The 13,402-nt window shown below is 41.3% G+C and overlaps 1 protein-coding gene across 1 annotated transcript; it reads right to left on the reverse strand.

Moving 5' to 3' along the window:
• Window positions 1-814: 814 nt before the first annotated feature.
• Window positions 815-11,151, reverse strand: TRIM69 (tripartite motif containing 69). The gene is made up of 6 exons (XM_035131659.2): window positions 10,530-11,151; window positions 7,910-8,005; window positions 5,667-5,900; window positions 4,707-4,729; window positions 2,672-2,796; window positions 815-1,434 (listed from the first exon to the last, which is right to left on the reverse strand). The coding sequence occupies exons 1-6, from the start codon at window positions 11,025-11,027 to the stop codon at window positions 890-892; spliced, it is 1,521 nt and encodes a 506-aa protein (XP_034987550.1). The 5' UTR covers window positions 11,028-11,151; the 3' UTR covers window positions 815-889.
• Between the last annotated feature and the right edge of the window lie 2,251 nt (window positions 11,152-13,402).

The following is a 13,402-nucleotide window of genomic DNA, read 5'->3' on the forward strand; positions in this document are numbered from 1 at the left end:
TTTCTCATTTTTCCTATCTTACATTCAGTTTTCCACATTTTCACTGGAAATCACAAAAAATGTTTCGGGATAGATCAGCATTTTTGTGTGAATTTCTCCTAAAAAATAACACCCTTCAACCCCAACTAACACTGCAGTAGGGTAGTGTAATGAATGCAAAACCTGTGTAAGCCAGATAATAATGGTCTACAGACATAAACATTTATCTTTTATTAAGACTATTATTTGAACTTTATTCAAGAGCCCAGCAGCACACTGAGAAATTGATATGAGCATTCTTTTTATTGGATTTCATCAAACAAATACAAAAGGATACACCGAAACATTTTTGTTGGGGAACAAGTTTTATCCCAGAGTTATTACTTATTAACTTTTGCTTCTGCTCCCTGCCATTTCGAAGCTGAATATTTTTCTAATAAATTATACATGTGGACAATTTTATACATGTGCTAAACTTGCGCTACATTGTGAACTTGAGTGGATTTAAATTTATTAAATAATAGTATTAATTTTTTGCCTTTTGGAAAAAAAATATTATATAATTAATCTCTCCTTACAAGCTTACAATTAGGAGTGATTAGTGTAAGAATTCTGTAGGCCTCAACTGCGATGCCACTTTTAGGGGCCTACGTGGGATCCTGCTAACTTTTCAGACATGGCAAGGCTGTGTAGCAGAATTGAAGCTGGACCACAGGAAGGGCCAGGGTAGCTACCAGAGCAGGTCCCAATGATAGGGCCAGAGTTAAGTCCCAAAAGAAGTCCAGGGGCACCCGTTGTCCCCTTTCATTGGCAATGGGATCTTAGCACTGGCTCATGAGAGTTGTCTGCATCTAATAGCTCAGGGTGAAAGAGATCTATTTTACACATGGTGATCCTTCTCACCCTGCCTCTATAAGTGAAAAGCAACAAGTCTCAGGGGCTCACTGTTTTGTCCTGCGTCGTTCAGACATGGACAAAGGTATGGGTAGAGTTTCTCTGCGAAGTTGTCCATGAAAGTGTAGATGTGAGACATATTGTCTGCATTATAAAAGGATACCTGGCCGCCCTCGTAATCCAAGAACACCCCAATTCTAGTGGGAATTTGGCTCAGGGCCAGAGTTTTTGCTTCCATGTCTATAGCTTTGAACTCACTGCTATTCCTTAGCTTTATAAGCCAGTGGCCCTCTTTGGGTGACAGTGGGTAGTTCCCTTTACGGTTAATGCTCTCTCTCACAACCCCCAAGGTCCATTTGGTCTTCTTCCATGTCTCCACTTCCCAGTAGTGTCTCCCAGTGGTGAACCCTTCAGACGCCAGGACAGAAACGCTGCAGTCAAATCTCTCTGGAATATCCGGCAAAACTAGCTTTGTGTCAGTATGTCTCACGGAGGTCATCCTCTCAGAGAGAACCAAGTTTGGATGTGCTGTTTTGGGGTCCAGGGTCAGGAAGGAAATGTCTGGTGGGATCAAGAAAAACATGACTATTGTAGCATTGGAGACTTTTAAGGACAATCATGAAAGTGTAAAAACACCCCAGTAAAGAAGGCCCTACTGTCAGAATGTGTTATGCAAAAAAATTAATTCCTCAATATATGATATTCTCTTTATTGGTCTGAATTCAACAGCTTTCCTGAAGCTAAGCAAGTCTGGGTTTGGCAAACGTTGAGTTTGGAAACCACTAAGAATTCTGTTTAGGCTGCTTTAAGTTCCATAGTGGAAGAAAAATGAGATATAAATACATGAAAAACATTAAGAAAACTTTTCTCTAGATGTAAAGATATGCAAGCTATTCATGAAAACCTGCATTCCCTGTCCCAACAAAAAAGTAATACAATGTCATTTTAAATTTTGCCACTTTTCATTTTAAAGTTTGCAGTCCAAATGCCACTTAACTCACTAGTGCTGAACGGCAGTAGCTTCAGCTACAGCACCTTTTAGTGTCTATTTATAGACTGTAGGCATTGAGTAACTAGATACTGTATCTCCAATATTGCTGAAGGAAATAGTTGGATATTTGTGTAATGGTTGTTGATAAATGATTTTGGGAATGTTGTAAATTGGATTTTCAGAAACTTGTTGATGAATGAATAGAGCAGTCCATTCACCTCTAATCACTGAAATGTTGCTCAGTGATGAAGCAGAGATTTAAAACGGAGATTAATTCAGCAAAAATCGATGTTCTGTGTATATTGGACTCCACAACACTTTTAGAGAAAGGAATTTGCTAGTTCAGGCAGATGCTGGGGATGTAACACTGAAAACACCTCTTTGAGGTATCTTCTTTTAGGTTAGAAATTATTGTTCGTGTTAAATTTGTTTTGAAGAAACTGATCTGTAGATGTTTGCACTCTCTTAAATTATATTCCTGTGTTTGGGGGGGGGGACTAACAGGAGACAACAAAAAATGATCCTGCAAGCCCTTATTGTGGCGAGAAAGAGGAATCAGAACACTTATGTGAAGCTCAGTGACTGCCTGTCTTTTCCTTTAAACCATTTTACAGCACGGTCCTATACAGATTCATGGTGCTTTCCCTACCTTTGACCACAATGCAGTGCCAAATTTTCTAATGCCTTGCTACAGTATCTTTAGAACTACTCAGAAGTTAGTTCAGTGGGGCTTACTCCCATGTGTGTACAGAGCTGCAGCTTTAGTTTGATTTAAAGATGAGTAAGTGGTACAGGACACAGCTTTACCTGGGCTGAGGATGGATTTCATTTCCTTCCATACGGCATAATGTATGGGCCCTTTGTAGTCCCCGGCATTCAGAGTTCCGATCACTAGTTCACCCAGAGATGAATTTTCCGTTTTCTGTTCCATCCTGCACAAATCATGAATTCACATTCCAGTTAGCAGGAAGTGATACTGCCTGAAAAAATTGTTCTATAAACAACCATTATAGTGGCTCACATAACAAAACAAATCTTCATTGCTTAGCCAAAGGCCATCAAAGCATTCAAAGGTACAATGACAATGTGGGATGCACTGCTCAAAATATACTTAAAACATGTTTGTATAAGATAATGCATTACTATATTCAGTATTGCTGACAGTGATTAAAAACTGTAAGAGGCATTCCAGAAATGGCTACAATAGGACCCTATAAATGAATAAAAATAACAATAACAATAATGCTGCAGCAGTAGTTGGAGAAAGAGAGGAACGGGAAGATAAATTTTCAGCAGCATGCATTAATATGCTTCATGTTCACATTAAGCCATAGTTTGCCTGAAGATACATTTGTGACCAATTAAAGTATAAGTTCACTATGTTTCTCAATTCCCCAATATTAAAGTCACCTCTCCACATTTCTATAGCAGTTTAATATTCTGTCCATCCCCCCTCCGCCCCCTAAAAAAGTTCTTTTAAATTTGCCAGCATTTTTGGGTGCATTTCTCCTACTAAGCAGACATTTGTATGCAGTTTTGACAAATGCACACATTTTTGCAATTAATGTCCCCTAATATAATGCTATTTTGCACGTTATTTTAACTAAAATGTATGTTTAATTTGGATGCAGAACTGCATTGAAAAATTCAGAGTAGTGCAAATTTTGATGGCTAGCTGTATTTCAGTTCAGAAACTGTTTCATGAAATGTGAAATACTGAGGTAGTTTCTCCTCAAAATGCAAAAAAAATTAAATTTCTTTTCCATCCCTACACTCTGACATACGCCAGCAGAAGAGCAGGGCACACTTGATTGAGCCCAAGGCTCGTGCTACCTCATTCCTGTAATACTAAATGATGCTACAGGCAACTCTCAACTTATGTGACGCTTATGTTCCGGAGATAGCACACAATGCAAAAATTGAGTACAGTGGTACCTTGGTTTAAGTACACAATTGGTTTCAGAAGTCTGTACTTAACCTGAAGCATAGCATACTTAACCTGAAGTGAACTTTCCAATTGAAAGTAATGGAAAGTGGATTAATCCATTCTAGACAGTCCGTAGAGTACTTAACCTGAAGCGTACTTAACCTGAAGTGAACTTTCCCATTGAAAGTAATGGAAAGTGGCTTAATCTGTTCCAGACGGGTCCGTGGAATACTCAACCTGAAGCATACTTAACCCAAAGTATGAGTATAATTGGTTCTGGAAGTCTGTACTTAACCTGAAGCGTACTTAACCTGAAGCAAACTTTCCCATCAAAAGTAATGGAAAATGGATTAATCTGTTCCAGGCAGGTCCGCGGAGTACTTAAACTGAAAGTACTCAAACCGAAGCGTACTTAAACCGAGGTATGACTGTATAGACAAAAGACATTGGGTGCTATGGTGGGGGAAATTGCCAAAGGTTTCCTCCCCCCAAACATCACCCACTTTCCACCCGCTATGTGTGTGTGTGCCTCAATGTTCACAAGTTAAATAGGCGTAAGGTATGAGTATAGTGTTATGTCTGAACCAGGCCCTACTCTTCTGTAATATGAAATATTGCCCATAATTACATATGGTGAAACTTACAATATTTAGCCCTATTTAGCTATTTAGTATCCATAGAAGATACTGTACCAAGAACCAAGGTATCAAGAATTCATAGCCTGGTCCCCTGGAAAACATCCTGCCACAGGCACACATGCCAACTTTCAAGGGCATGGCTAGTATACTCATTCCTGCTACCCACCCAATCACACTCACATTTGGTACCCACACCTGAATAAGGCTTGTCCCCTGACTGATTAAAGAAAGCCTGCCTTACTGTTTGGATAACACTTGCTCACAGACTCACACTTACTTTTCCAAGAAAGCTTTTATTCCCTGTCAGAGGAAAGGAGAGAGAAGGAAAAAACAGTTATTGACTAATGGTCTTTGGGACACACTTTCAGCATATGTGGAACCTAGCAGACCCAAGCAGGACAGGTGGTTCATTGCGCCAGAAACCAAACAATGCCCCTCACGGTCTGCCTGTCTCCTCCCCCAGAAAGTGTTTATTTTCTCACAGATGTTCATGGTGATCTAAAAAGCTGCTTTCACCAAACCTCTCTGCAAGGCTATAAAAACATACTGTTGCTGCTGTATCCCAGATTCCCTTATTCTATTTTCAGCTTCCATTACTAAAGGGGCAAAACAACTCTATGTGGGGACAGGGAGGAAGGAAAGCAGTAGATTAACTGCCGCATCCTAAATCCTACCAGCCAACTAGGGTAAATAGCAGGTGCATTTTCTCCTAAATCTTTGCTGTATCAACTCCAGGCTAGCATAAGTGTTAAGGCCCGAGTATCAAAGCCTTCTGGCAGCAGGCATCGTGAGGCAGTGAATTGGCACACACACATGCTCTCTCTCTCTCTCTCTCTCTCGGCCACTGCTCACCTTATTATTAGCTTGGCTGACTGGCTTCCTGTCTCACCTCCATGTAAGAGGGCCCAAATACAATTTGTGCTTTAGCTCATAGAAATCTAGGGTTTCTTCCTGTGCCACAAAGGGCTGGACATTTTGCATCTCCCTGGTCAGGACATTCAGAGCTCAAATGATGCAGGCAAGGGGAAACACAGGGTAATGCAACTCGGGGGCTTTTTTCAGAGAGCAGTAATGGCATCATTTTCTGGAGCTGGAAAACTCCCTTTTTTCATTTACATATTCCTTATTACTATGGGTTGTTTCCTTATACTAAGCATGCAGTGACTGGACTAGAAATCTCTGAAATAACCCATGGACAATATCCCAATCAATGTACGGTTAAGTCCAAATTCCTTACTTTCAGGAAGCCAGCAGAATTCTGCTGGTACAGACGGGCCTGGATGCAGACCAGGGTATCCTTAGCGCTCTGTGTTTGGTCTTGGAGTTTGTTTAGATTTGCCTCCATTTCTTGGAGGAGAATTTCACCCTCTTCTTTTAACTGATTGATATACATTTTCTCCTTGCCATGAAGAAACTGGTGCAGTTTTAGAAATTCCAAAGAAATATGGTACTGAAATTGCAATCTGTTCTCCTGGAAAAAAATGATTTATCAGACAAAGCAAAGGGTGGTCTAGTAGCTGATATAAATATTTTTATAAATAAATGAGATCCCTTTTTTAAGAAAACTGTTGTCTATTACTGCTTTGTAATATTTCAGTGACCTGTTTGCAGTATTAAGACCCCATCTGGAAGCACACAATTATTAAAATAGCAACATTATTGTTGGGGATTCTCTAGATTTTCTTTTCCCGTTTAATAATAGGCAGCCAAGAGCAAATTCAAAGTACATCATATTACAACTCCAGACAAGCTTACTTTTATATGAGGGGTTGGCAGACTTCAGATGCGTCAAATTTATTTTATTTATCACTAAAACCACAAGATCTGTCAACCAGACCTTGTGCAAAAGCCTTATAGGTATCTCTGAGTACATCCTGATATTAGAATTTGTCTTCAGTACCAGAACTGAACAGAGCTCACCGACCTTTCAGACAAAAGTTAGCTTGGGCTGTGTACACATTACTAGATTAAAACATAGTTGGGGCATTTCCCCTCCACTGTGTTTCAAATTGCATTTGCACATCATTGATAATTATAATAATAATGATGGTGATAGTTTGATTACATATTGTTAAGTGCCTCAGTATGGCTGGATGTGTTTCTAAGTATCCTGGTGTCTGTTCACACCATTGGATGGAGAGAAGATGCGGGAGTCTTGATATTGTTCAAATAAGATTGAAGCTGCTTTGGGGGAAAATGCATCAAAACACAGAATTTCTCAAGAAACTACAGAACAGACGTGGATTGTGACTAACAGCATGTGTTCTTGGTTTCACAAACCAGTGGTGGGAGCACATTGGGTTCAGATTAAACTGAAGTGTGTGCACAGCATTTTAGTTAGTTAGCTTCCTTCATTCAAGTGATTTAATGTAGGTATGGAAAACACTGTGTACATACAGCAGTGGATTCAGTGCATTCCATGTGTGCCTGTGTTTCACACAATGTTATCCTCATCCAAGGAGCACCCTATTCTTTCCCTCCTTATAATTTGAACTTTCCTGAACTATGGATAAAGCAGTGAAGTGGCGGGGTGGAATTAAATATAAAATCTCATGTTACCCAGTTGTGGATGTACTGAAGTTCACTTTTGCAGGTGGATGGCTGAGTAGGGCATTTTTCACATGTATGGTGACATTTTTTTTGGTCCCATCTATTTCCACAAACCACTATGTCCAATGGTGAGGCACTCCTTAATGGCCTACTTCTGGTGTGGCTAGGCTCACATGTACATTAAAAAAAATGCATAGCCTCCAACATTTCTCTGATGAAAATAGGTACGTCCCATTCCATAATGATAATTTTACTATTTATACATCATACATCTTACTGGGTTGCCCCACCCACTCTGGGTGGCCTTCAACATATATTAAAACAAAACATTAGCCATTTTTTATAAAAAAAAAACCTTCCCAAAAAGGAGTGCCTTCAGACAGCTTGGGGGTCAGATAATTCCATACCCTCCAACATTTATCCAGTGAAAACAGGAACATCCTAAGGAAAAGCGGGACATTCCATGATCTAATCAGATACTGGGACAGCTTCTCTAAATCAAGGACATCCCTGTTAAATAGGGAGATGGAGGATCTGAAATTGTTTACCTCTTTTGTGCGTCTGGTATATCTGAAGGCTTGTACCTCAAAAATAAAAAATAGGTCATGCACAGGTAAACAAATATGCGAAGGCATGCCCGCTATGGTCCTCAGGCTTCCAGAACTCTGGGAGGGTTGGGAAGTGTTAATTGAGAGGAGAAGACGGAAGCTCATAATGCAAACACACCTCATCAAACACCACCCACAAGTGTGGATGGGAAGCATTCAGACAGAAATCAATTGAAAGAGTTCATGTGTGGACAAACATGCACCAAAGCTACAAGGAAAAATAGGATCTGTGAGACCCAAGTATGCATTAACACTCTGCTGTACAGTATAGACAAAGTAATTTTGCTGCTGCTGTTCTTAAACACACATTAATGCTACTCACTTTATGACTAGAAATCTTCTCCTCCTGAGCATTTTTCAGCATCTCGAGTTTCACCATGATGGACCTGAGGTGCATTCTCATCATGAGCAGTTTTTCCTAGAGGGGGGTGGGAATAATTTTATAATTCACAGAATAATTCTATAATTATAAAAATAATTCAGTAATTCTATATCCAAGGAAGGTGATCAGTCCCATTTAAGTTTGTCAGCCACATTACCAGAGTTGCATGAAACTTTTCAGTGATGGTCACTGCATTTCACTTCTTTCACAAGCATATTAATATATAGATAGGCACAGTGTTTTTTTCCTTAAAAAATGTTTAGGGGTACTCTCTTTTTCCTACTCATATTGAAATACTGCCCTTCAATGAGGCCAAACTTAGATTCACAAAATATTTAGGGGTATGTGTACCCCTGCCATAGCTGCCAAGTTTTCCCTTTTCTCGCAAGGAAGCCTATTCAGCATAAGGGAAAATCCCTTTTAAAAAGGGATAACTTGGCAGCTATGACCCCTGCGTCCCCCCAGAAAAAAAGCACTGGATAGGCATATAAGCACATGCTTCCAATAACATGCAAGGAGTCCATGACAGAGAGGCAGGCATTCCTTGGCAGATGAGTTAATCTGGAAAAGTGTAACTTAGTACAGCTAGAAATTTAGAAAATCACTGGCTGAATGCAAGCTGTTATGTAGGCACCATCTCTGTTATTTTTGAGCTGTGCCAACCGGGAAGTATATTTGCTTCATGACTGAGGTTCTTTGATGTAATAGTAATGCTATCTGCAACTAAAACAACTTAAATCGCAATACTAAGTAAGCCAACTTCCAAGTACTGTAAATATATGCACAGGATTGTGCAAGACCTGCATTTCCCATCTTCATGCACTAGAGGGCAACCTTAACCCACATGTCATCCATTCACCCCCACAGAAAAAATTGAACTTAAGTCCTAGAAAGCCATAGAACCATAGGGATGGGTAGAATCATAGCAAGGGACCACAAGGGCCATCTAGTCCAGTGCAGGAATATTTTTCCCCAACGTGGGGACTTGAACCCACAACTCCTTCAAGTGTTGTGATACAGTTCTACAACCCCAAATGGTGAAAAACATGTGCATATATGGGGAAAGTATACACAAAATTTAGTCAAAATAACATACAAAAATGCATGGTATTAAAGAAAATTGGTTGCAAAAATACATATACTAGACAAAAAATGTGTATATCAGGAGAAATGTGCACTAAAATGCTGATGGATATTCATTGCAAACTGATGCAGATATATGGCAAACTAAATTTGCAACTGGAATAATCAAATTTGATACATTCATCCACATATAAAAAAAGAGAACTTCTTTTTAGAAATATTTTTAAAATAGAAAAAATACTTTAAAAATGACACAGATGCTGTTTTGCTCATCATCAGGAGTGACATGGGTGCTATCCAACATGTGTTTGTGATACTCCGCACTATTCTCCACACAGCAGCCACAGTTGCAGTTGATACAACATCATGAGTGGCAATAGGCTGTCCTGGGTACATGGAATTTTCCTTCTGCACAAAATGCAACCATGAGAAAAGAGGTCCATGAAGCAACTAATCTGTGCCATTTGTGTGTGATAAAACTGCTGGTTTGTTTGTTTGTTTTTTGGTAAGGCTCTAAGCTGCATCCAGTTAGCAGAAAAGTCTGTTTGAGCTAGAGGCCTGCTTACTGAATGGAAGCATTTTAAAATGTTTGTACAGGATAAGCTCCATCCATTGTTAAACATTATCCAACCAGCCAGGAGCTTGTGGGTGGGGGGAGCAGGTGGCCCCAAAACTGGACCTTTTAAGCTGGGCCCCCAATTTCCTGACCCTTCCACCTTAAAAGACAAAACAAAAACTTTTTTAACAATGTTTTTAGGGCAGCTGAGCATGCTGCAAAGCAAAGTGCTGGTGGCACCTCAACTACCCAACTTCATTTTCCCAGAGGAACACTATACATTCATGCAAATCTGTGTCACAGGCAGGTAGTTTTAAGTCCTTAGCAACAACCAGCTAGTTTTAAAACATATATACACACCTTTGATTTCAACGGACCTGATAAGTAGATACTTAGGTGTTTCCTTCTGAAACCAGCATAGTTTTAAAAAGCTTGGGTTGTATTTAGCTAAGGGCTTCTCCAGACTTACCTTTCCTCCACTCTTTCCAGGTAGGGGCGCATCCACTTTAAAACTCAGTGTCGAGCACTTCCTCCTCTTCTTCTTTTGTTCCTGAGATTTCCCCTCAAGAACCCGCTCATTAAAGCTGAATCAGAGCAAATGGCAATCTGCAGAAAACCTAAATTGCCATGTGCTCCAACTGAGTGCCAAAGCGCAGGTTTTCGCACGGAAATCTGGGGCAAAAATAAAACACTTGACACAGAGCTTTAAAGCACAGGACAGTGCCTGGGGCAATAAGGTAAGTGCAAATCAGCCCAGAGCCCTACTCCGAGCGGACACACTGAAATTGAGAAATCTAAGTTAGTAACTGTGTCCATTAACTCCAGTGGGCCTGCTCTGAGTAGGACTAGCATTGAATACTGCCACTTGAGTTTGGCTGGATCATTTCCCATGTTTGGATCCAGCCTTGGTAAGATGGTTACCGTATAAATCTGCACAGCATCTGGGATAAGGAGAAACTGGGTGCTTTGTTCTTTGGGCTGTTGAGATTCTCGGCAACTGAAGCAGGCTAGCTTTTCTTGCGGCTTCCAATAGAGGGTGTATGGCTCACTGTGTTCTATGCACTTCTGTTGCAGGCACCCCACATGAAAGGTCTTAATCCTATCCGCCATTTTCTCCAGTGTTTTGTTTGCTATGAACTTTCGCTCTGGAACGCTCGCATGGCATTGTGGACAGAAGACTCCCTTTTTCCCCCATACTGCCTCTAGACAATCTTTGCAGAAGTTATGGCCACAGGGCAGAATGACAGGCTCCTTAAACAGCTCTAGACATATAGCACAGGATAACTCTTTGGTGAAATCATCTGCATGTATCTCCCAAGAGGTTTCAGAAGAACTGGCGCCGGCTGGACGGGCTTCTGCTTCTTTTTCAGTTGTAGTAACTGAGGTAGTTGAAGGGACTTTGCTTGCGGGTATGGACATTATAGCAGAAAGAAATGCCCTAAGGCAGCAGTCACGATAGGGCCATCCTGTCAGATGAAAAAGGAGTTAACTGAGATTATCATAAAGCATAATAATCAAGGCTGGGCGGCAGTTATGTGAGGACATCCTGTACTGTAGCAAAGCTCTCCTCGATGTGAGACCTCCCAGGGCAATATCACTGCTATTTATTAGTTTGCCATTTGTTACCCAAATAACTCCAAGTGATTTAAAGCAGAAGGAAAAAGACAACTCCCATAGCAGCCACAGGAAACTTTTGGGCATAGTAATAACAAACAATATTGTCTTAGTCGATCAAAAGCCTGGGGGAAAATATAAGTCTTTAATGATGCTGAAAAGATGTCAACAAAGGTACCAGGCAGACTTTGCTGGGAAGCACATAGCACCAATAGGGAGTCACAACTGAAAAGACCCTCTTCCTTGTCACCACTATCCAAGCCTCCTCAGAGGGGGTCCCTGGAGAAGAGCCTCAGAGGAAGGCAGGCATAGGCAAACTCGGCCCTCCAGACTACAATTCCCTTCATCCCATTGACCACTGGTCCTGTTAGCTAGGGATGGTGGGAATTGTAGTCCCAAAACATCTGGAGGGCCGAGTTTGCCTGTGCCTGGGGTTCATATCGGGAGAAATGTTCTAGAAGATATTGGGGCCCTGAGCCGTAAAGAGCTTTCAAGGTCAAAAACAGCACTTTTAATGGGGCTCGGAGGCATACGGGCAGCCAGTGTAGTGTTTTGCCTTGAGCATGTCAACAGTCACCGCTAATGCTGCCAGGCAGGTGTGGGGCACAGAGGGTTCATGGGGCTGCGATGTGCCACCTGCCTGCCTGCCCACGCAGGGGGAAGTCCAGCTGGCAAGTCAATGCGGCCTTTGGTGGGTGCATGTGTACGCTGGCCGGGCGGCCATTCGGTGAGTGGGTCAGGGGCGCTGTGGCAAGAACAGGCTGGGCTCTAGGGCCCAGAAGGGGGTCTTGTCGTCTGGGCAACCCAGGACATCCATCCACATTGCCCCAGGCTTGCGGTTTGATTTCACCCTGGAGGCACACTCCATTACCTCTCAAGACAAGGCAGGTGCAAACAATAAGGGATAAGATGCTGGGATGAATATAGCCTCTTCACACAAGGTGTACGGTTTACTCAATACATACACAGGAATTCTGTTGTTTGGGGAAAATAAAGCTTTTGTCAGTACCAACCTATCTTTTCACACTAATACCACTTTCCTGCTCTGGATCTCCCTTTCAAAATTACTGACAGATTGAGAATGGGAGCTGGCATTCTGTATTAAAGTAGCTTCCCGTTGCCATCATTTTTCTAAGCAATTTATTCCCAACTCACCTATTTCCCAGAAATAATGCTTTTCAAGGAGCTATTGTTTCTCTTCCACCCTATCTCATTAGACAGCTTTGCCGTCCTGGCCGATAACTGCCACTCACCAACTGTTTTCCTCTTCCAGAAGATTCCATCTGTGTTCCAGTGAAATTATTTGCTCACAGATCCAGCCATCGGGCTCTCCAGATGAGATCAAAGCTTAACTTCCATCAAAACAGGCCTGTTTTTATTCTTTCCTCAGCATTGCTGTCCAATTCCTTTATGCTGTATAACCAGAAATATCTCTCACATGGTATCCATGGTAAGTAATTACTGATGTGTGCTTCTCCTCTAGTTTTAATACTGAAAAAAATCCACTTTTGCCTTGCATGTGAAGGTATTTGAAAAACATATTTATAATCTTGGTAAAATCAGTTGTTTACCATCAGTTTGATTCCCTCTCCACTCTAGAACTGTGGATGTTGGGCCAGAATATGCCTTTGTGGGTTATATGATGTGTTAAAACAACCACGAGTCTTATGACACCTTAAAGGCTAACACATTTATTACGGTATAACATTTCATGGTGTACAGTTGAGTTCATCAGATGATCCTGAGTAATAGGTGTGTATATATACACAAGCACACAGAAATTTCACATTGCAGTCTTCCTTTGATGTTCCTTTGTGGCTACTTTTAGATCATATACAGTGTCTCTTGGAAGGTAGAAATGTTCCCCTACTTGCTTTTGAATGCTGCCATTTCTGATGTTAGATTTGCAATCATTTATTCTTTCACAGAAGGAATGGCCTGTCACGGAGAACGCAGAAGGGTATATAGTTTCTTGCTTGGGGTGTGTTTAGAAACCTGTGTCTGGAATGCAGCCTATTGCAAAAGGTAAAAATCCCATCCATTGCCCATCCCACATTTGCCCCTGCAGGAAGATCAAAGTGTTTCTGATTGGTCCTGCCTTCTTCTGGAAGAAGAGTTAATCCAGGGGTCGGTAACCTAAGGCCCCTGGGCCACAAGCTGCCCATGGGGGTCGTTTAACC

This window comes from Zootoca vivipara, chromosome 14 (assembly GCF_963506605.1).
Source record: "Zootoca vivipara chromosome 14, rZooViv1.1, whole genome shotgun sequence".
Classification (NCBI taxonomy): domain Eukaryota; kingdom Metazoa; phylum Chordata; class Lepidosauria; order Squamata; family Lacertidae; genus Zootoca; species Zootoca vivipara.